This window comes from Lactuca virosa, chromosome 8 (genome assembly GCF_052849685.1).
Source record: "Lactuca virosa cultivar CGN04683 chromosome 8, Lactuca_virosa_CGN04683_v6, whole genome shotgun sequence".
Lineage (NCBI taxonomy): Eukaryota > Viridiplantae > Streptophyta > Magnoliopsida > Asterales > Asteraceae > Lactuca > Lactuca virosa.
Window position 1 is genome coordinate 82,335,773 of NC_136433.1, and position 25,044 is coordinate 82,360,816.

The 25,044-nt window shown below is 34.7% G+C and overlaps 1 protein-coding gene and 1 non-coding gene across 2 annotated transcripts; both read right to left on the bottom strand.

The window, feature by feature from the left end:
- Positions 1-9,253: 9,253 nt before the first annotated feature.
- On the bottom strand, positions 9,254-13,771 carry LOC145129650 (putative protein S-acyltransferase 22). Its single transcript, XM_079064423.1, has 9 exons — positions 13,209-13,771; positions 13,004-13,117; positions 11,687-12,088; positions 11,307-11,375; positions 11,135-11,206; positions 10,908-11,036; positions 10,694-10,774; positions 10,425-10,607; positions 9,254-10,334 (listed from the first exon to the last, which is right to left on the bottom strand). Exons 1-9 carry the CDS (start codon positions 13,248-13,250, stop codon positions 9,555-9,557), a joined length of 1,872 nt encoding a protein of 623 aa, XP_078920549.1. The 5' UTR covers positions 13,251-13,771; the 3' UTR covers positions 9,254-9,554.
- Positions 13,772-23,619: 9,848 nt separating this feature from the next.
- Positions 23,620-23,726, bottom strand: LOC145135308 (small nucleolar RNA R71). Its single transcript, XR_013719771.1, has one exon. It is a non-coding gene; the product is annotated as a small nucleolar RNA R71 (small nucleolar RNA).
- Between the last annotated feature and the right edge of the window lie 1,318 nt (positions 23,727-25,044).

The following is a 25,044-nucleotide window of genomic DNA, read 5'->3' on the forward strand; positions in this document are numbered from 1 at the left end:
CAAACATAGCCTAACAAATTTACAAGTAATAATACCGAAAATCCTGTTTATGATTTGCATGAATCCTTTATAAAATAATACATTTTACTATATGATTCACAAGTTCATTGTTCTAGTTTTGAAAACTGTTTCAACGAGTTGATTTCTTAATAGTTTGGTAAAACTGTTTTTCCGTGTCAAAAGCATGTTGAAATATGATTATCTTAAACAAAATAATATATTTTGAGCACAAGTTTCCTTGTACTTTTGCTTGTATTCCCCCTGGAAACATGAAAAACTCGGAAAAACGTAGGGGTATGAACTGACTGTCGTTGCGTGAAAACGTTGACTGAAATGAAGATCCTCGAGTTGTTGCACGTGACGCTTAACAAAATCCGGGACTTAATCGACTCGAAGGAAGTCGGTTTTCAGCCAAAAGTACCACCAAAAAGGTGTTTACGGCCGTGAACAAGAGTTTACGGTCGTAAATGGGGCTTACGGCCGTAAACTAGTGTTTACGGTTTCTGAAGACTCGGTGAGTTTACGGCCGTAAACTCAAGAACAGAGTTTACGGTCTTTGAAGGTTTGGATCGTAAACTCAAGAACAGAGTTTATGGTTTCTGAAGACGAACCGTAAACTCAAGAACACTGATGTTGGTCGCTGATTTCGATGAGATGAGCTTTTCCAGACGTTTCTAAGCGACCCAAACGTGGTTTTCTCGATGCTTTCCGAAGTTTGGAGGCGTTTTGAATGTTTACGGTCGAGATTCTTGGAGAGAGAAGGGGAGAGTGCTTGGCCAGAAATGTTCTAATGAAGGTGGATGCATCGTATTTAAAGGGGTGTTGAGGTGGGGTCCACTCGTACTAACCGTAAACAGGTTTACGGTCGTAAACGAGTTTACGGCCGTAAACATGTTTACGGTCGTAATCCCGCTTAAACCGGAAACGTTGATTTTTCGAGATATTCGGGTTTCCGCGCGATTTTTGGTTCCGACTCGTAAATACTTTAATTATGTATAACTATATTATTTTCTAAACCAAGAAGTTTGACAGAAAAATTAATGAATTCGAAACTTTATTAACGGAAATCGCGTAACAGAAACGGACAAAGTTTCGGGTTGTCACATTATAACCTTACTAAAACATACACGTTTTAAGGTAATTAGTACTACAGATTGTCAATTCAAAAGACAACTGCGTACTTATAAATTCCCATTACTTTCAGTAAGTGACAGTTCCACTGGAAAGCTAATACAAACTATTTTCGAGTCAATATAGTTATAAACTAGGGAAAACTTACATTTTACAAACGACACACAGAACAGTCGGGTCTAGTACATTCAGTAGAAAGGGACCTATAATGCTAACTTTATGATTCCTTAGTGTATGCATTGAGGGATATATATTAATCGGGTCCGACAGGTAGTAAGATGTGTGCTTTCCGCTTCATTTCTTGTTCCTTGTTTGGTTGTGGGCTTAGAGCAGATACACCCAGCCTACTATCTATCCGAGATTAGCTATATATATGTTTCGTCTACACCAAGTAATCATAAGGGGTACCATGTATGGGTCAGGTCATAGGACACTAATTCAATGCACCGTTTTCTAGTACAAAACATACTTTTCAAATGAAGAACTTTTGGAATACAAAACTAGAAACTTAACCAGTAAAGGGTTTAATCCATTTTATTAAACCAGTAAAACTTAAAGGACCTTAGGTGGTTAATTCTATAATACCTTAGTTTATACACAAGGGTTATATATAATTTATATCCGATATGTAGTTGGGTGTGTGCCTTCCGCCTCATTCCCTGTTCCTTGTTTGGTTGTGGGCTTAGGGCAGATTCACACAATTAACTATCTATTCGATATTAGATTATATATAGCTAGTATAAACTAAGTGATTATAGAAGGAACTACTGTGGTTATCATTTTATTATAAGAAATAAGGGTTTTCTTAAAGGATCTTTTCATCAAATATAAAGGAACTATTACAGTTAACTCCATGAGTACCGAGTGAATACGTAGGGGTTATATACAACGATGATCTAACAAACAATGGGATGTGTGTCTTCCGCCTCATTTCCTGTTCCTTGTTTGGTTGTGGGCTTAGGGCAGATGCACACAACCGATTGTTTGTTTACTCTGGGTTTTATATAACTTGTATCCATTTAATACTCATAGAAAGGACTGTAGAGTCATTTTTACTTATCTTTCATCAAAGCAGGGAATATAGGATTTTCTGGAGGAACAGGCAAACTTTTCTAAACAGAACTTACTACAACTTACTACAACTTTCTACAAACTTTCTTACTACTTACTACATCACTGAAATCTTATGAACTCACCAGCTTAAATGCTGATCTACGCTTTCAAAATAACTTGTATTCTCAGGAGACCAGTAGACATGTTCGCGCACTGGGATTCAGAAGATGGAGCAGTATAGCTTCATGTCTTTTTGTTATTTGCTATGTATTCTATATTATGTGAATCGCATACTTTGTAAACACTTTCTTTCTAATGAAATGGTTGTTTATTACTTGCTTACTATGATGCATGTCTTGTGATACTAAACATGACGTCCTCCGCCCCAGAACGTTTCCGCCGTTCCGGTTTTGGGGTGTGACATGAGTCTCTTGTCTTACGAAAGCCTCGCAACCCCAAATCTTGATATGTGCTAACGAGGGAACCTTCCCCGTCCACATCTCGTGAGGTGTTTTGGCAACCTTCTTAGTTGGGACTAAGATTAAGGATATGGGCGGAAGTCTCTAAGGCATACCCCCAGAATGAGATAGGTAACGAAATTCGACTCATCATGGAACGAACAAGTCCAACAAGGTTCAATTGCGCCTATCATCTACACCATTGAGTTGGAGTGTCCTAAGTGGCGTCAATTGTGAAACATTTCCACATTCCTTAAGATAGTCGTGGAACTCGATAATAAGATACTCACCACCCTATCGGATCTGAGCATCTTTATCTTCATGCCCAATTGATTTTCCACTTCTTGCTTAAACTCTTTGAACTTTTCAAAGGTTTCCGACTTGTGCTTGATTAAGTAGATATAACCATATTTGCTATAATCGTCGGTAAAAGTCACATAGAAACGGTTAGCATCCATTGTGGTGGATCTGAAAGGCCCACACACATCTGTGTGTATGAGATCCAGCAATCCCCCACCTCTTTCACAAGTACCAGTGAAAGGTGATTTAGTCATCTTTCCAAGAAAGCAAGATTCGCACGTGTCAACCGACTTTAGGTCAAACGACTCCAACACTCCATCCTTTTGGAGTTGGGCTATGCGCTTCTTGTTGACATGTCCAAGACGACAATGCCACAAGCATGCCTTGTCTAAACCATTATACGAATCGATGTGCAACACATTATTTCCTAAGTTATCTATAACCATCACAGTTTCATATACACCACTACAAGGCAATGCTTCAAAATATAAATTACCATTATAGAAAGCATTAATAGAACCAATTTCATTATTAAATGAAAATCTAAAACCATGTCTGTACAAACCATGAAAAGAAATAATATTCTTCATCATATCTGACGAGTAGCAACAATCATTCAACTCTAATCCTAACCCACTACTAAGCACTAAAGAGTAAATCCCGATCTTGGTGACAGATGACAATTTCCTATTCCCATTTATCAGGTTTGTCTTCCCATGTTCCACATCCCTACTTCTTCTTATCCCCTGCAAATCAGAACAAATGTAAAAACCACATCATGTATCAAGGACCCAAGAACTAGCATGTGATGAGTTATTAGATTGAATAGTACAAATACCGACGAAGGAGGGCTTTATCTTCCCATCCTTGATGTCCTGCACGTATTTTAGGCAACTTCGTTTCCAATGCCCCTTGTCGTTACAGTAGAAGCACGTTGCTTCTTTAGGATCGGACGAGGGAGTAGCAGAGCCGGTTTTACCTTTGGATCCGGAGGACCCATCATGGGACTTTACCTTGTGGCTCTTAGAGGGAGCTTTCCTCTTCTTCCCTTTTCCATGTCCTATAGCGAGGACGGGGGCAGCAGCAGTAGGGGCGGACTCGACAGCTTTTCCTTTGAGTCCAATTTCAACAGTTCTCAACAAACCTTGAAGTTTGCTCAAGGTGACTTCCTCCTTGTTCATATGATAAGTCATCTTGAACTGATCATAACAGGGAGGTAAAGAGTGGAGAATGATATCAATCGCCAACTCTTCGTCAAAGTTGACATTCAACTTGAGCAACCAATCCACATACCTTTGCATCCTTTGCAACTGGCTCGTGATGGACTCTCCATCCTTCATCTTGGTAGTTATCAGCGAGGCAACAATCTCGTACCTTTCCTGACGCGCGCTTTGATGGTACTTTTCCATCAAATCTTGGCACATCTCATAAGTCCAGTAGTCCTCGTAGAACCGTTGTAGCTCAGGAGTCATAGTGGCTACCATTATACACGACACCTTTGTCGCGTCTTTTTCGTGAGCCCTATACTCAGCTATTTGTTCAGCAAAAGATTTGGTTTCATCTATCTCTTTGAGCTCTTTATCGAGGACGTATTCTTTTTCCTCGTATCGTAGGGCCATACGGATGTTGCGAATCCAATCATTGAAATTGGATCCATCGAAGGTGACCCTGCCACAAATGTTCAAAAGAGAAAAGGGGCTTGAGGAGCTGGAGTTCGAGCCAGAAGCGTTGTTTGAGCCATACATCTGAAAAAGAAAAGAGACAACATTTTGATTAGATAAAGAATCATTAATATAACACCCAAATGAAATATTAAGGCTAGGACCCAACACAATAATTCACAATTCGGAAGAGGGATGCCGTAATCCAATTGCAAATTATTTGAAGGTAGGTAAATGACGATTTACCAATTCCACCACGAAAAACGAAATGAAGAATTAGGTTTTAAATGAAATGAAATTCCTAGATTCTTTTGAGATTCATTGAATTTTTCAATGGCATGTTTGATCTCGATTATGCCCTTCAAGTTTGTGACTGGGATACCGAGGATCACAAACAAGGTGTGAATAACCATGCAAATTAGCTTGGCACTCTCGAGTCATTTACCACCTAATCAATGTGTCGGTTAACCACACACACTCCATTGATACATATGATAATTCTCGAGCTACCCTTTGCCACCCTTGTTAGTCCAAGTTAGTGTGTCGGTTAACCACACACGCTCCACTAACGACTTGACAAGGCGCAAAGTGCAATTTCATGGAATAGCATCATTTTCACATTTTCTAAAGTAACTAAGATTGGGAACTTATAAAACATTTAGTTACTTTATAACTTTCATTATACTTATTAATGAGGAATTAATTTCATATCCTACCCGTTCGGCTAACGACCCTCCACTAGTCAAGAGTGTGGTGGGTAAGAATGGATACCCAATGGCGGTAAATTTATAGGCCGCTTCCTTAAACACCCCTTATAGACCAGCTTCGTGAATGAGGCCTACTAACGGTAAGACTGGCTCATCTTATATATATATATATATATATATATATATATATATATATATATATATATATATATATATATATATATATATATATATATATATATATATATATATATATAAGTATTAAGTTGTTAATATTATAATAGTATACGGGTTGTATTTTAAACCTTTTAAAACACTAGGGTTTTAGAATTTAATATTTCAAAATTAAAACTTTTAATCAAATTTTAAATTCCAAAACTTGAGGGCAAATTTTGAAACTTTTCAAAACTTCTAGATCAAATTTTAAATGATTTAAACTAATCATATAATTTTCGACATTATCTTAAAATTTGACCATTATCTTCCAATTAGATGAGGATAATCATTACCATACCAGAAAATTTGAATTTTCAGTTAAAACAATTTAAGGTAATCATCCTAATCTAATTTAGGCTTGAAATCTGAAAAATCTGTCATCTGACGAACCAACTCATCGTCGAGTAGGTCCAACTCGTCGAGTTCTGCAGTCAGAAGCCAAAAACCGATTTTTGTTCCAGCTTTGAAAAACACAATAGCATCAAATATAACAGAAAAACACCCTAAGCTCTGATACCACTGATGGGTTTTGAGCATTACAACATTCCTATGGTGCACATGCAACCCTATTTGCTTTGGATCTAGGTTTTTTTCAAGTTATACATGCATAATAATTTTCCAAAGCAAAACCCTAATCTAGCATACATATTTTCAGATTCAATGAATAAAACAAGAGTTAGAAGAATATCTTTCTTGTTGATTGCTTGATCTTGACCTTCAAGAGCTTAGTGCCTCAATTGTTGCACATCTAATGGAGTCACAAACACCACTAGCAATGAGGAAGAAGGAGAAAGGTTATGAAGCTTCACAATTTTTGGCCAAAGGGTTCTTCAAAGAATGAATAGCCGAAAACTGGAACCTAGGGGTTCATTATATAGCTGAGCTGCTATGGTTTTCAACTAGAAACCCTAATTTCCCTTGCTTAGGCCCTAAGCAACATATGGACCCCCATATGGCAAGCCTTGGACGAAAAATCTTTGGGCTCCCCATAGATTTCCGTCCACCCTATACCAATAGGATCCATTAGCCCAAACTACAACTATTACTGGTTTACATAATCAGTCCCCGTTCTTTTAATCAATCTCTTTTGATCACTAAACTAATTCCAAATTAATTTATGATCAATACTAATTAAATAATATGATTTCTCAATTAATATATTATTCTTATAATATATTAATAAATCATTAATTAACCTCTTTCTCCAAAACTCATCCTATCATATCGCTATGGTGAAGGCAACCCAAAAGGATCATGCTACTATCGGGTCAAGTACATACCAATTATAGTTATGGGCTTAGACACCTAATCCAACATATCTAATCATGAAATAAGTAATATAGTGAAAAGACTCACCTGAAGTTAATAACAATAGTCTCACATTCTCGGATAATTAACAGCTTACCCGAACCACCAATAACCAAATAGAAGTTAAAACAGTGTTGTAAAAATCCTAACTAGGTCTCGATTAATCTTCATTAGTCCTTAGGCGCTACGCGACCGACTAGAAGGCGCCTAACGATTAATCATTACCTACACATAGAGAGAAGCAGTAGCAAACCATGAAATTTTAACACTTTGAAGAAACTCTATTTCAATATAAACTATTTGAGGAATGATTAGTGTTGTAACATATTTTGTTATGATATTAGTGATATTTACGAACTTTGTTATTATACCAGTCATATTTAATTTCTTAAAATTCAATGAATTAGGAATTTAGGGTCCTTGACTAATCTCCGTCTAGCCGATTAATCCCTTAACCCCAGCCCACCGACTAGCTAACGTCGAGCGTCTTTACAACCTTGGGTTAAACCTTAGAATATAGCTCAAATCCCAACAAGTTTAACCAAATATCAAACTGGTCAAAAAGTCAACGGTCATCATGTCGTGACCACTAGGCGACCAAACAATCACGAGTTGCATCCTCATCATACTTAATTTCCAATGTAACAAAGTCATACATGATTTCTTTGAAGTCAAATATATAGGAAAACATATTTCCACCGACTCGTAGGTCATATATCAATGAATTCTATTTCACATGCATCTTACTTGTGAATTTCTTCTTCGTGCGAATCGATTCAAGTTTTAACCATAAAACAGTAGTAGTTTTTTCGTTGAGCACTTCTTGGTGTATATATTGTGTAGGTGTAGCTGAATTTGAGCTAAGGATTGCACTCCTTTTTCTCAACTTCCGTCCAACTAGTCTAAGCTTCACCTCCAAACAATTCGAGTGTATTATCATAGTTGGCTTGAACTAATAGACCGTATATCTTCACTTACCATAAAGAAAACCTAGTGTCATGATCCAACAGAAAGAAGAGCGTACTTCATATAAGCCGTGAGAGAAAATCGATTATGGCCTTATAGAAGATTTATAGGAAAATCGATTTGTGGATGTAGATTTGTTGGGATAACATCAATTTAGACCTAGAGAAGTCCAACAGAAATCAATTAGGGTTTAGGAAATATGAGAAGAGAGAGTATGAAAATCGATTAGGAAGAACCATGTACAAGATTTATAGGAAATTGGCAAATGAACTATGCTAAGGTTTAGGGAGAAGTCAATTTAGGGTTTTAGAATGATAGGCTATGATATCACTTGTAATATGATGGATACTTGGATCACATACAGTCACAAACTAGAACACAATAAATTGGATGGGGACCCTTTGCAGGAAATCCACAAAGGCACTAGTATATATATTGGGGACCCTTTGTAGGAAAGCCACAAAGGCACCGGTATATATATTTTGATTTATGCAAGAAGGTTACAAGATTCTTTCTTGATCTCTAAAGTCAATAGGGAATCAATTAAAACATAGATCCTAATGGCCTTATTAATTACATTACAAAGAGAATCCTAAAAACAGTCCAAAACCATCCAGAACACATAAGTGGAATGTTACCTTATGTAAGAAGTTTGTCATAAAGATTCAAACTTCCAATACTCACACAATTAGACTAGGGATAACTGGACCGAAACCGGAATAGGTAATTAGGTCCAGTTACCGGTTCTCCATTTTTATGATAACCGGTCCCGGTTCTAAAAACCGGAACCGGTTTGACATTTTTCTCGTTTTTTAAAATGCATATAACGCACTCATATAAAATCGGAATTACTTGATTTTTTTTTCAGCATGTAATTTAGAGTTTGTAATTCATTTCTTAAATGTGCATAACTCATTCATATGACATCGGAATTACTTAATTTTTTTTACAGCATGTAATTTGATGTTTGTACTTCATTTTAGACTATAAAAACGCATATTTTGGTTAGATACCGAATCAGTTATAGACCCCGGAAGACAACATATCAATGCTGCATATTTTCTATTTCTATGTTTTTTTTTTAATTTGTCCCGTTTTTAAAATGCACATAACTCACTCATATAAAATCGGAATTACTTTCTTTTGTCATCTTGTAATTTAGTGTTTGTACTTCAATTTAGAATGTAAAAAATTATAATTTGGTTAAATATTGAATCATCTACAGGCTTCGGAAGATAACATATCCTCTATAATATTTCACCCGGTTCTAATTTGAAAAATACCGAAAAAACCAGGACTGGATCTGGAACCGACGGTCTGGTTCCCGGTTCTTATAATATAGGAAAACCGGTTCGGGTTCTAAGGCTCATCCCTAAATTAGACAAAAAGACATGTTTCAACACTAAAATATTTCCTTAAAGCGCAAACTATTCACCAATTAACCAAAACATCATTTTATGTCAAGTATCTCATTTCTTAACAAATTAATTAGAAACGTTGGCATTTGAGCAAATATATTCACAAACATGGCTAATGACTTCACAAATAGCCAGCAATCTCGTTTACATGAACAAATCATTCCTCAGTTGAGTCATCTCCCCCTTCCATCCACCTTCTCACAACCCCCCACAAACTCGTTACCTTTCAGTATACCCGAGTCAATAATCCAACTTCCCCATACCCCCGGGCTAATAAATGAAAAAATTGCAAAAATAGTCTCCACCCGTTTCAAGAATCATAATCTTGAATCTTGATTACATCTTCCTTTCATTTGGATAAGTCGATGATGTTGAAGAAGATGGCATCTTGAATCTTGCAATCCGTTCATCTTCTTCACCACCAAAAAACCGTGCACCCCAATTTCCGGATCTTTGAACCAACCGAGAGGATACACGATCACTATCTTCACCACCAGATGCATCATAACCATCACTAGTTGATCTCGACAGCGGCATCACCCCTACATGGGCGGCAGAGGGCGGCAGCCCGGTGGACTTCCGCCCCTCCTCAGCCCCCGATGAGATCCTAACCGGTTGAATATCCGGCGAGTCCAAGCTACTATCCGGAGAAGACCCGATGATTCCATTCGAACCCGACATTGGCCGGAAAACACTCCGGGCTTCAAGCTGCAAAGGCACCAAACCAGCCAAACTGCCGCCAGTTGCTGGCGGCTGTTCCACGGGTTGTAAATGTTCCGGGAGGCGGACCCGCTTGCTTCCCCGCCTTCGGTTGTTATCGATGCGGGAGAACAACCGGCGTTCACTGCTTCCGAGGCTGCTATCCCTTTCAAGACCATATGGGCCTGGGCCCATACCCGGGCCCATTTGTTGGCCCTCTTTTCTTGACACGGGTTGCAAGATTTTGGACTTCTTTCGGGCTTCTGCTGCTGCTTTTGACACTTCCTCTGCGTTCAAACGGGCCAAGGTCCACGGGCTGATTTTCACGGGTGCCGGGTTCTTTTTCTTCATGGGCTCTTCTATTGTTTTCTTCCCCAATGAGCTCACTGAACCAGTGTCTTGTGGAACTACATCATACTGCAAAAAGAAGTTAATCCATATTAATATTTTCCTTTCGATTCAAATACTTTTTAAACATGATTTATCCAAATAACTGAAAAAAAATACCTGATCTTCAACAAACAAACGTGGAGGTGTACACCAAGCTCCTTGACGAAAATTATTAAAGGAACTTGCACTGCTTAAACCAGTTATAGAACTTGCAGGTGACATTTGAGGACTTTGTTGTCCACCCATTCCTTGTTGTTCTTGCTCCCTTAATGCTATGATGTAATCATAAGTACTTATACCCTGTCACACGAGTTTTTTTACTAATTAATAATCTTGATTATGATTTTTAACAAAGATTTGGAGAAACTGAAATGTAGAAAGCTCACCTTCTTTATGAGAAGAATGTGGAAGAAGAAAAGCTGAACAAGTGGCAATGTTGCAATCATAGCCAAAATAGTGCACACTGCCTGTAACATTTAGAGTTTGATCTTTGTTAGAGAAAGATTGATGTTATACAAGTAAAAATATATGCATTCATATGATTTCAAAAGTAATACGGTTGACTTTAAAGTTATAAGATGAAAAGAAAGAAAAACGCACCACAACTATAACATAAGGCACCAATGAGAAGCTGCTTCCAAGTTTGGAAGCTATATCTAAGTTGAATCTCTTGTGATCAAGGAAACAGCATATCAAGACAACGATACCAGTTGACCACTGAAGTATAAGCTGCAATTTTTAAGAGTAGAAGGAATAAGACATGTCAATGTTTGACTATGTGTGCTGAAAAGTCAACACTGAGAAAAAATGGAGAGAGTTGGATTTACCAGGAGAAGAGCAGAGATCATAAGAGTAAAGAACTTTCTGTAGTTTTTCTTGCCTACACAGTTATTCAACCACTGCAAAAAGAAAAAGAATAAATGAAAATGCATTAAATGTGTTCTCCAAGAAGTAAAGGAATTATTTCATGAAATGATGAAACTATAATTGTTATATTACCCTGCAATGATGATCAAATCGATCCACACATTTGTCACAAACTCTACAATGCTTGCTATACTTGAAAACCTGCAAAAAAAAACAAAAAAAACAATCATGGATTTGCTTTTAGATGCTAAATTCTCACAAGTTGTTGAATCTTTCTTGTGTAGAAGTAGCACTACACACATAGTCAAGAAACCTGATTTTTCTTGTCAAGTTTATTGCTTTTTCAATGTATTATACAATTTATACATTTGAAATCATTCTTTTATGTGTATATGTTATGAATTCAAAGAATTAATACAGATTTCTGCAAGTATACCACCCTAGAAAACTGGTTTTTTGACCATAAAAGTCAACATGTATCGATTTTCTTTATATCATAAGAAGAAATGCACCTCAACTTCACACAAACTACAGTAGAACATGCCATCTTCACTCGTATGGAGTTCAGAAGATTCATCACTTGGATTTGAGCAATGACACATCAAAGCACAAGGAATTAAAGCCAAGATAGCCATTAATGGTTTTGATGTTGATGTCTCATTGTTGGTTTCAGACACGTTGTCTTCTGTTCTTGAATCTTGATTCTTGCTGTTCTTGATTGAAGGTTTGTCTCCAACACTTGCAGTGTTTGCATCTTGTATTGATGATGCTGATTCACCACCATGTTTTGATTCTTTTACTCTATGACCTGTTTTGTTGTTTGGGGTTTTAAGATACTTTTTTGACTTGAAAACTCCTGGATCTGCTGGATCCGCTCCAGCACACCATATGTACAAACCGAATGCAGATATAATCTGGGAAGACAAAAGTGTTGTGATTAAGTTTAGTCAATGATTTTAAATAAATATATATCGAAGGAAAATCACATAAGGGAAAAATTGTAGAAACATAGAACTTAATGGGGAAAGCCTCATTTCCTTGACTTTCAAAATATTAATTCGTTTTTTCTGTATCGGTCGAAAAGAAACTCACATGTATAGTTTACTGGATTAAAAGAGCGAAAGGGCAAAATGGTCATTTATTCATATTCAGACAGGTCATTAGTTCAATAAGGAAACACCCATATATAGTTATTACTTGTATTCATAGAGTTCATTCAGTCAAAAAAGAAAGACTTTATGCATAAAGCACTTTATCTTAAAGGAGAAAAAGAAACAGACCCTAAGATTTGACTTCAAGGCCTAAAAATGGTTTGAATTCTCAAGAAACTTGTAGCAATCTCAATTGAACATTGTTCTAAATGCTAAAACTGTAAAAATGTTGTGCTGAATTTGTAGAATATTCGTTTTTTATTCTGAATATGGAAAAAGAATTGGGTGATTTCAAAGTCAAAATCTTTAAGTTGACCACCTTTCAATTCAGATAATTCGCTCTGAGGTCATGAATAGTGGCTGATAAGTGCCCTTCTGGAACAGCCTAACACAACCAAACAGATAGCTAGAAAACAAGCAACAATTTGTTCACAAAGTTACTACTTCTTGATATAAAATGAAAAATATAACCGTTGCAATTATTATTCACGCAAAAAAATCATCGACTGAAAGAACCCATTTAGAATAACATAGAATTAACTGAACTTTACAAGCAAAATCACATAAGAAACACAAAACAAGAGACAGATCTCTGGTTTTAGCACCAAAAGGGACTTCAAAAAGGTTGAAAACGTAATCAAGATGCATAATTGAGAGTAAAGAGGAAAGTAAACTTACGAGAGGAGTGTAGATCCCCATTACAATATACTGATACATCTTTTTTCCAACAAAAGGAGCGAAGAATACATAGAAACCAAAACCCAATGCGAGAAATACAGAAACAGCTACCACCTGTGTATAGGTTAATACCGAATAAAGTTAAATTTCAAGAACTTAAAAGGACTCAAGGATGATAAGAACAAGTGATGAATTTTTTACAGACCTGGAGAGGATGATATGGAAGTTGCCATCCATGTTTCCTCATCTTTGCAATGTTTATCAGCAAGAAAATTTATTTGGGTATGTGAGAAAATGACGAAAAAGACCTCAACTTTAGGGTTAATTCTGCTATCTTCTCACTTGGGTTAAAGTCTTTTCCTTTCACCTTCCTTCATCTCATCAATGGTTCATCAGAGAACCAGATATAGGGATCTTCAAGATCATCACCATATTCATGTAGTGAACGAAAACGAAGATGAAAAACCCATTTTCGCTTTTAACTTTTAAGATGTTGGTGTTCTTGAGAAGATGAAAATTTGCTACAAATCTGTCGGATTCAGTCAATAATAGTGAGAGAAATCTGGGTTTTTTCTTGAATGTTGGAGAGGAGAGAGAGAGGAGACAGGAGGGAAGGGGATGCAAAAGGACAGTAATAAGGGACTGTGTTTTTCCTTTCAAGATTGTGAAATTACATATCTACCCCCATACCTTCTTTCTTTTTCAGTTTTGTTGGCATTGTGAGAAGTGATGATCCCCCTTTTTCATGGGTAAATCATGTGTCACAGGTCAGTGGCAAAGCCAGTTGTGTATTTCTGCTTTTGGATTCACTCCAACAACATATATATTTAAAGCCTTCTTTATCACCTCTTTTACTCCTTTCATTTTCTTATCTCTCTCTTTCTCTCTTTTGTAGCTTTAAGATTTCTTGATTATTTTCCCTCTTAAACTTTAAAAAGTAGATTACCAAAATATCCCTTGGGTAATATCCAATTGTCACTTTCAGTCCTTTGGAGTTTTTGCTAGTATTAATGGTCCTTTAAAGTAAAGTTTCTTTCATGTGGACTTAATTGGATTTCTCACAATTAAATTTCATTCCTTTTATTCTCAAACATTGAACTACTTCTCTTTCATATTGTATAAACGATATTTATTGGGACATCACTTAACAAGAAAAAAACAAAGCTTTCGTTGGATTAAAGAAAAAAAAAATTGACAATTGAGTAGGAAAGCAGGTGTAGCAATATTCATTCGTGATTAATGGGAAACCGTTTTGTGCAAAGCAGATAAGAAATGCATATAGAATCCAAGTTAAATCTAAACTATGAACTACGTTTATACGAGTATTTTTATCAATAAACACTCAAAATAAATTTCTTAAACCTTTTCTCGTTTACATTATGTCGTAAAAAGAACCCATTTCGAGTTAAATATCCTAACCTTGTTTTTTTTAACTTAAATTTGATATAACTTTATGCTTTTTTCTAGTTTTAGAAACAATTATATCTTATTAATATCATGTTAAAATTAAACATGCTTTTTCCATGGCTTTATAAAGAAAGAAAGTAAAGTTATATCATTATGAGTTTTCTTTTAAATACATTGTAAGAAAATATAGTATTTTCGGATATTAAAAAACAAACTTTATTATTAATAAGTTGGGTGAGAATGTTTTGTAGTGTTCTTTGGAGTTTTGTAAGACACTGTTATTTACATATAGGGAATCTATATATGCATGACATTTTTGCTTTTCTTCCCAGAAAGTCTGTGAAATACTGTCAGAATGTATTGGGCAAAGGCCAACCATCCCAAGGTCAAATGTAAAACTTACTAATTTAATATATTAAAATATTTTTTTTAACTGATTCATTTGGAATTTTGGTTTTTTTTTCTTTGGTAAATATGTTAATAAGTTCTCCTATTCGGTCCTTCCTCCTTATTTTATTGACAATTTTTATAATTTATCAAAGTATAAAAAAAAATACTCGGTTTAACCAAAAGTAATTGAATACTACTATATATATATATATATATATATATATATATATATATATATATATATATATATATATATTCCAATATGGATTGACATCTATTGTGCGGACGCGTGGATAGTGTTATTATGTGAGAATGACAAAGAAAATATGTTGTTTGATAATATGAATACGTTCAATCTTACATAACTATTGTCATTATCATGCATTCTCACTAATTAAATCGTCTATAAGGTTATTATAGACTTATTTTTATTATTCTCATTCTGTCATAATGTTATCAGAATATTTATTAAGTCGTATTCTGTAAGAATGAAAATGAGTGAAAAACGATGCATAAGAACAAAAATGAATAAGAATTAATAAGAATGCATGAAAATGACAATAGTTGTGTGAGCTTGAACGTATTCACATTACTAAAGAACTTATTCTCTCGGTAATTCTCATAGAATAGCATTGTCCACACGTCCGCACAATAGTTGTTCATCCACATTATAACCTAACTATATATATATATATATATATATATATATATATATATATAGAGAGAGAGAGAGAGAGAGAGAAAAATAGTTGAATTGAAAGAAAAAAAAAGGTTAAGAATGGAAATAAATCTCAGTCACACATTTATTTTGTCGTAAAATACATTGGCGTACTGACGAAAATTGGCAAGGAATGCACGTGTCTTTTTTAAACCAAACATGTGCTAAGCATTATTTTCATATATACAAAAACATAATTTTAAAAAAAGAAAAATTTAAGAAAATATTTTTATTGAAAAAATATGTTAAATATATCAAAATTCATAAATTTTTATTCTCTATAAATAGACATCCATATTAATATATTGTTTTAAGATAAAATAAAAAAAAAATTTATAGTTTTAGTTTTCCTAATTCATAAATGAATAAAAATACATCATATTTTTATTATAGTACATTCGTTATTTAGTTATGAATAAAACATATGTTTAATTTTATTTTAATATAGTTTAAGTATCATTCACATATGGATATAACACGTAATAAAGTTTTCTTACTTAAAATATATTTTTTACATCATCTTTCATCACATGTTCTATTCATATATGAATAAAACGTGTATCAGCTCTCGTCATATGTTATATTCATATATGAATAAAACATCAATCATATTTGAGTTATAGTTCGTTTCTTATTCATATATGAATAAGTAGTATGTTAATAAAAGACGAAGTGTTTTGAAAAATCAAACTACTTATTCATATATGAATAACAAATGAACTGTAAATTTTTTTTAATAAATGTGTTATTCATATATGAATATAACTTGTGAGGAGAGCTAAAACACTTTTATTCATATGTGAATATAACATGTAACGAGAGTTGATGTAAAACTGTAAAAAGTTTATTACATGTTATATTTATATATAAATGATACTTAAACTATAAAAAAAATTAAACATACTTTTTATTCATAAGTGAATAACGAATGTATTGTAATAAAAATCTGATGCATTTTTATTCATTTATGAATAATTAGAACTGAAACTATTAAAAAAATATTTTATCTTAAACTATGTCAATATGGATGTCTATTTATAGAGAATAAAAAATTATAAATTTTGATATATTTAAGAGTAAATTACACGAATGGTCCTTATGGTTTAGGGTAATTTGCACGTTTGGTCCCTAACTTATTTTTTTAACTCGGAAGGTCCCTACTGTTTGTTTTTGTTACGCGTTTGGTCTCTGTCTTACCTAAAAAGACTATTTTTCCCTTGATTTTTCAATTAATTTAAATAAACACACCCCAACCTCACCCCTTCACCTTACCTTACCTACCCCTAACATTTTTTCTTATTTAAATAATAGTTTTTTTAGGTAAGACAGGGACCAAGCGCGTAACAAAAAAAACAGTAGGGACCAAGCGCGTAACAAAAACAAACAGTAGGGACCTTCCGAGTTAAAAAATAAATTAGGGACCAAGCGCGTAAATTAACCCAAACCATAGGGACCATTTGTGTAATTTACTCTATATTTAAAATCGTTTTTTTTTATAAAAATAGCTCCTTAAAAATTAAAAAAAACGAAGAATAAAAACTATTTTTTTATATATTAAGGTAATGATTAACATAGTTTAAGGAAACATATTTTGTTTGAAAATACATGTGTATTCTTTTTTCCTTTCTGTTGGTACGATGTAGGGTTTTACGACAAACATAAATGATTGGTTGAGAATGATTTCCTAATTTTCAATCATTCTCTCTCTCTCTCTCTCTCTCTCTCTCTCTCTCTCTCTATATATATATATATATATATATATATATATATATATATATATATATATATATATATATATATATATATATATACACAAAAATAAAAAATAAAAAATAATACAAATTAGATATCACAAAAACTCTTAAGTTCTATTTAAACCACAAAAAAAATATGAAAATTTAAATCCTAAAATTGAAGCACGTGTAATGAATTGAATAAAAATTACACACTCAAATGTAGAAATATAAGTTACACAAAGTATTAAATAATAATCAAACAAATAAGATAAAATTTCACTAATGGTCTTGTGGTTTATTTTAAACACTTTATAAGTAAAACAATCTCCATTAAACCTTTCTATAAAGTTAACTAATCTTTGAGCTTCATTTTATCATAAATTTTTTGAATATTTTTGCATTTTGAAAAATAATTCGCAATATTTCATCAATGCTTCTAGTACAAGCTTCAAAAATATGAACCGATGTAACTTTTCACATTTATAAAAATAAAAAGAGATACGGATCTTTACCAAAATAAATGCACTTTTTGGGTGCTTATTGCAATTTTAAATCATCTTAACAAAATTTTGAACTTAGAAACAAAATTATAAAAATAAACACAATACTTTGATTTATATAATGATAAAATCAGTTTAAGGTCCAACAATAATAACAATGATCCGTAAAAAATAACAAAGATAAGAACAACTATAAACGATGACTGAAAATAAAACATAGCAAATGATAATAAACATTAAACTAGAAGATAACAGATATCACATATTGAACATAAAGTGTTAATTGTTCGGTTGTGAAACATAATCATCGAGTCTTTTTATAGGCAAACAATATATGATACGTCATATCGCCATTCTAGGCACGAGATACAAAAGTATGGACCAAACAGTTAAAAGATACAAGGTATATACATCCAAATATCTAATCAGACATGCCTAAAATAGAATATTATTAAAGTACATATATGTGGCCGACGCTTATAAAAGATAACTAATATCGTGAGCATATGTTGCTGATGGAAGCTTTACTACTATTCACCAATGTTGATATAAGACTGCTTATCCACAAACTCCGCATGGTCAATTCTTATGAGTATTAGCAATCCCCCATACGTGGTCATTATAAAAGTTATCTACTTTAAGTCGAGGAAGTCTAATACCCTTTGCCAGAACTTCTTAACTAACAAAATTTAGTTTAACTCCATGATGATTGACTTATTAAGTTCTTTTGAGAAATAGTTCAAGTTGAAGAAAACAATGAACTCATTGATAGTTGTGGATGACGAAAGATGTTTCTGATGAAGCCTGAAGAATGATTTCTTATGATCTTTACTTCTAAAGATTATGACTTTCTTAGGATCGGGAGTAGCTCCATATTTTCGACTTTCATTATTTTTCAAGTTCATTATCTAGTTCAGGAAGTGGTTCATCATTACATAAATTGAAGAATTTAAAGTCTATACTGCTAAAATCATACAACAGTCCTTCGAGGTAGTTTCTGAGAGCAGTGTAGGGAAATGTGTATACATGGTCTTTGTAACGATTTGTATTTTTCACAAAATATTTAACATTTAATTCTGGAAAATATGAGAATATTAATATTGTTTACAAAACTAGAGTTTAAAAAATCTTCAAAGTATTTCCAGAAAACATGTACGGGCATACCAATCCATATCCTAACCAGAACTAAAACAACAAGAATTAAAAGCATGAAACAAAAATCTAGTCCATGTTATTGATGGTTCTAGGTCCACTCTCTCTAGGGCTTGCTATTTGAACTTGTAAACATATGGAAACAATATCTATCAGAAAACACATCTAGTGAGTTATAGAGTGACATAACATACACGATAAACAATATTATATCTCATTACTGTACATATCTACTAGCCACACAAGTGACTATGTCAATCACATAAAGTGACCACACATCTCTACTCTTACCGGTATATAATTTAACCGGACTCTAACATCTATACAGTTTCCATGAAAAGACTCTAGAAGATCTCATTCTTATCACTTACTCAACAGCATATATGTGCACATATTAACATAACTAGAAATTTATTCAGATGATCTCATTTGTTCATAGCATAAACATACCAACATATAACCAAAATATGTTACTGTCTAGCAATATCATCATCTACTATCACATACTCATACAATCATGTTATAACATCAAATCTAACTCTAAAAATATACCTTAACGAAGATATAACTCACCTATTTCTAAACAATAACAACCTAATAAAGATATAACTCACGTTGCGGTAGCAATTCCACAATGGCATCATACTTTCGCCACCACGTCGCGATACCATATACCACGTTGTGGTGTAAAGTACTTTGCTCTCGACTTACGTCAAATTCTTACCCAAATCACCGCCTCAGACACCACGCCGTGACACCCTATCCATCGCGCCGTGGTGGAGCTGGAATCAGCTTTCATTCATTTTTTAAGACATTTCCATTCCCATATCTATACCTATCAATTCCAATTCATTATCCATACATAACACTAAATTTCCATCACTTCAAACATCCAAGAATTACACAAAATGCATTTAATAGCATTTTACGATCCAAATATAGTCACAAGGACTAAAATGCCCTTAAACACAAAATAACAACCTAAATTACTTATACAAAAATTCTAGGTTTTTACAATCTCGATCACGCGTATTTCAAACCATCTCTTTAACACAATGAAGTCTATAGGGTTCATGAAGGGGAAGTTTACTTGTGTGACGATATGAGTAGATCTATCACTTATTGTGAATAAAAAGTAAAAGTGTCTTGACTTCATGAAGTTATTTTGTTTGAACCTTGTGCATCTCTCGGTTACCTTATTGGACTAGACTTTGTCAATGGGTTGACTCCACTTGTGATGATATGCAAGAAATTTATTTTCTCCTTGGTCAGCAGCTCATAAAGGGGGCAGTCAAAGTCCATTCTATCATACATGGGTCACCACTTAACATTTGGAATATTTAGGATATCCGATGAAAAAATCAGCAAATACAAGGCTATCAAAAGAAAACCTTGGAAAGTATTCCTATATGTTGGTCTGCGAATATCCGAGATTCATGTGGCATGATATTCATAATAGTTTTACTCCTTTTTCAGATAATGCATTGATGGTCGACTCATCCTATTCTTTAGCAGTAGTACCCAAGTTCAGCAAAAAAAACTATTGAACTGTTCTTGCAACATTACAGGAGCCTACAAGTTGGCTTATTCTTGTTGTTGCTTTTCGGTTTTCTCTTCCTCTGAATCAATAGTCTACTCAAAATGTAAGGAAATGGACTTGAATTCATTATAAGTGAGAATCCCTATACATTTGGCTTTAGATGAAGTATGAGGAGTTTGTGGAAAATTTTATTATGGAAGAGGAGTGATGTAATCTATTACCCTTAGTTCAGCTTTATACATATAAAGGGTGTATCAACAATGGGTTCTTCAGCAGCCCCTTTAAAATCATATAAAATAATGGGCTCTAGTAGTGTAGGAATTTATGTTGACTCTTTTCCCCCCTTGTGTCGAGGTGCCAACATCTATAAATTTAAAGTTTGCATGTTTTAAGTATTCCAATGCATCAAATAGAGAAGTGAAGTGATTTGACAGTAGTTTATTATGTTCATCGGTATACATATGTTTTGGGTAATTTAGATCATCCATGTATAAGGAAAGAAACCTGAAAAAAATTGTCTAACTTCTCATTCGTAAGAACAAAATTCTTGTTAGTGTTCTTGATCGTTGATTGAAGAAATCCTATCATCACTACTTTCACATTGAACAAATGCTTATTTGTGTGCTTTATTACAGCTAGGGTTGTGCATGGGTCGGTTTGGGTCGGTTTTGGACCCAAACCCAACCCAACCCAACCCATAAATGTTTGGTTTCTGGTTTTCAGAACCCAATAGGATCGGTTTCTGGTCGGTTCGGTTTCTTGGGTTCTGAGGTCGGTTTGGTCGTTTTTTCGGTTTCTTGGGTTCAACCCATACACTCACGGGTTCTGGGTTTAAACCCATGGCTTTTGGGTTTTAACCCATTTTCCAAAAATGAAGCAAGAAGTAAAATACTTCAAAAACACCAAATTGAAGTTAAATACTTCAAAAAACATGAGTCTTACAACCAAATAGTCTACTACAAGTTACAACCAAAGCCCGAAATAGTCTATTATAACCAAAAAACAATCAAGTATGAGTCGGTTTGTTGGGTTGGATGGGTCGGTTTCTTGGGGCGGTTTGTCGGTTTTAAATATGGGTCGGTTTCTTGGGTTGGATGGGTCGGTTTCTGGGTAAAAACCGAACCCGAACCCGACTTTTCGGTTTTTAAAAAATTTAAACTCTAACCGTCGGTTTTGCTTCGGTTTCGATTTTTTCGGTTTCGGTTTCTCGGTTTGTTGGTTTGGGTTTGCTCACCCCTAATTACAACAATGTTGTTGCCATGAATTGTTCCTAGCTTAGAAATAGTTGACTCCACAACTATTCATCCACCAACATTATCATTTCCATCCTCTCCATAAATTTCTCAACATCAATAGCTCTCTTCTAATCTACTTCCCTAGGAGCATCTTCAACACACAAAGTAATCAATTCCTTTATTCTCTTATCTCTTTTAGTAAGATAAAGGATAGTAAGAATTAGGAAGAAGACAAAATCTTATATCTTTTTAAATTCGTTTCTTGTCACTAAAGTAGGGGGGAGGTGAAGATACAACAACTGTAACGTCACCAAATTACAAAAGATATTTTTCATTTAAAATAAGTTAACAAATTAAAATCCTTTACTTAAAATCATGAAGTGACATTCACTTGTTTGAAGATCATAAGATTAACAAAGTTGAGTTGCTTAAATTCAAGTTTAGTGTAGCTTAGTGACCATTAAATTACATGAACTTGTTTACCTATTAGTTTAGTGACCATTAAATTACTAGAGCTAGGAGTGACCACATCTTAGATAAGTGATAAAAGTAACAAACTTAGTTGTATTGGAGAACATAATTGTGATCATAATTGTGTTTGCTTAATTGCCTTATATAAGTCTTATATAGCCCAATTATAATAACTAATTCTGTGTTTGCTTGTGTATGACCATACATAGTAATACATGAATTGGTGAAAATATTAGTATATTGGACCGAGATTGCTAGTTACATAATTATTGGTAACCAACTTTATTAATATATAAATAGTAACTACCATAGGAAAAAGGTGGAATCAAAACTGAATGAAAGTGTTTTTAATATATTGAGTAAAACCATTTTTAGTTGAGTGCTTAAGTTTTTCAGAACTTGAAAAATCAGATAAAAACCCATTTTCAACTATTGTTTGCTTTTAGATTAATCTTTTAGTAGTTATTTTAATATACTAAATCTATTCCCTGAGTTCGATACCCGACTATTCATGTTATACTATTTGCGATTAGGTCCACTGCCTTAGATGTAATAGTTAGTTAATTAGTTGGTTGAAACTAGTATATAAATTTTACGCATCATGTTTTTGGTGTCGTTGGCGGGGAACGACTATTTCAGTTATTAGTTTAATTGCTTTAGGTTAATCGGCCCTTTTTGTGGGGTAAAACCTGCAAAAAGTTACTTTTTAGCATTAGTTATTTTTCTTGAAATAATGAACTCACGACGTGAGCTACCATAGCTCACGACGTGAGATCTGATATCTCAGAATTTTATGTCGTTTTTTAGTATTATTACCTTTTAGTTCGTTTTTACATTTTTTGTTTTTGTTTTTTTTCAGTAGTATTAAACCCGCAGATTAAAGACACCATTGACACCGCCATTTGAAGATCCTGAGTCAGCTTTTCATAAAAAGGACAAGTACGTAGGAGGATCAAGCAACAAGCCGAAAAACGAAAGCACATTCGAAAGCTTTGATAAGACTCCTAACAAAAAGGAACCTGGTTACGACCTCGAAACAGAAACAGACAAAAGTAGCGAACCCGAAAGCAAGCCCAAAAACAACATGACAGACATTGTTGACATGACGATGGAGGCATACAAGAATAGAATTTGTGAGGACACCGGTCCAGGGCTTGTGCAACCCACAACTCCCACTACCGCCACCTTCGAGCTTAAGGGACATATCCTTTCTGCACTAAAGGATACTCCATTCTCCGGAAAAGATCATGAAGATGCGTACAAGCACCTCGATGAAGTCAATGACATCGCTGACTATTTCAATATTCCGAATGTACCATGAGAAACTTTCTTGTTAAGAATGCTTTTGGTTACCTTCAAAGGAGGAGCAAAAGATTGGCTAAAGGCATTCCTAACCGGTTCAATCACCACATGGGCGCAAATGCGTGAAGAATTTCTTCAACAATTTTCCCACTATCAAAGGTTTCTAAACTCAAGAAAGCTATAGCCAACTTCGAGCAACAAGTGGGAGAATCTTTACATGAAGCATGGGAGAGGTATAAGGGCTTACAAAGGAATTGTCCTCAAAATGATCTAAACGAGCAACAAGAAGTCTCGATCTTCTACGATGGGGTAAACGTAATGTAACGCCCGTGTTTCGAGGCTAAGCATTGATGTGCTGATGTAATAGTTATGGTTAACAAATATAACTCATGTTGAAGTAATAAAAAGGAATTATTCGAGTATTATGTGAATTTATGTGCTTTATGCTTGTTAATTATGATATAATAAATCAAGAATGAAAATAAGTGCCGAAAATAAAAATATAGATAGACCCGATATCTATGAAGAAAGTTGTAGTGGTCGTAACAAGGATACCGGGGATATAAAGAACGCCGAAATCCGAGCTATAACGAAGAAGTTATGGTCTGTCGAAGTTTCGCAACAGAACCGGCACGACACTGCGTGACGTAAATAGTGAATTTACGATAGAGGACTTTTTAGCCTTAGTGATCTAAACTAAAGTCGTAGCATACATTAAATCGAGAGTGTGCATGAAAAGAACGCCCAAATCTGACTTCGTATGAGGGAGTTATGATTTTTCTATGTTTCGGCTTAGCAGTATGCAGCCCGGAGTTCGAATATTAGACCGAGCGATTTCTAGCCGACACAACCTAAACAAAAATCGAAGATTTCATTAATAGTAGCGCAACGGTAAAAAGACAGACGAAAACGGACGTCGGATGAAGAAGTTATGAATTTTTAACGGACTTTTCCTGTCCCGACCTGTTAAAAATATAACTTTAAAAATAGAGTCAAAATTAGCTGACGGAGTCTAAACGGAAGTTGTAGAGTACGTCTCTACCTACGCGTGGATATAAAGAACGTCGAAAATAGAGCTTGTATGCGAAAGTTACAAGTTTTAGAAGACGGAAAGGCAAATTGCGAGACTGATTGCGAGGCCACGCCCCATGTAGCCTTCGGACGCCTCACGTACCAAGTACGCCCCGCCTACACCGAAGGTACGCCCAGCGGTCTTCCTATGTGCGGTACGAAGTGATCCACGTAGTTCCATCCGGAGGTTGACACGCCATCATACGAACGCCCAGCGTCCGAGGCTACGCCCTGCGTAGTGAGGTACGCCCAGCGTACCCTCGCCTGAACGCGCGGCGTAGGCTTCGGCCTCGGCCTATAAATAAGGTGTGAGGGTTGTCCGAAAATTCACACCTGTCCTCACTTTTTTCTCTCGCTACTCTCTCTTTATCCTACCCCCCCCCCCCAAGCCTAGGGTACCCCCTAGCACTACAAGGAAGCCCCGGAGCGCCCGAAGGGTCCAACAAAAAGAGTTTTTCGGTTTGAAACTCTGCCCACGCAGAGCCCGGTTTTCAAGAAAACCTCCGGTTTCGTGAAAGA

Bases quoted from the DNA above. Each gene is read 5' to 3' on its own strand.
- LOC145129650 (XM_079064423.1), bottom strand. From the start codon at position 13,250: ATGAGGAAACATGGATGGCAACTTCCATATCATCCTCTCCAG. The intron at 11,207-11,306 runs GTAATATAACAA...TTCTTTTTGCAG, and splicing joins GATTTGATCATCATTGCAGG to TGGTTGAATAACTGTGTAGG. The intron at 10,335-10,424 runs GTATTTTTTTTC...TTCTTTTTGCAG, and splicing joins GTTTGTTTGTTGAAGATCAG to TATGATGTAGTTCCACAAGA.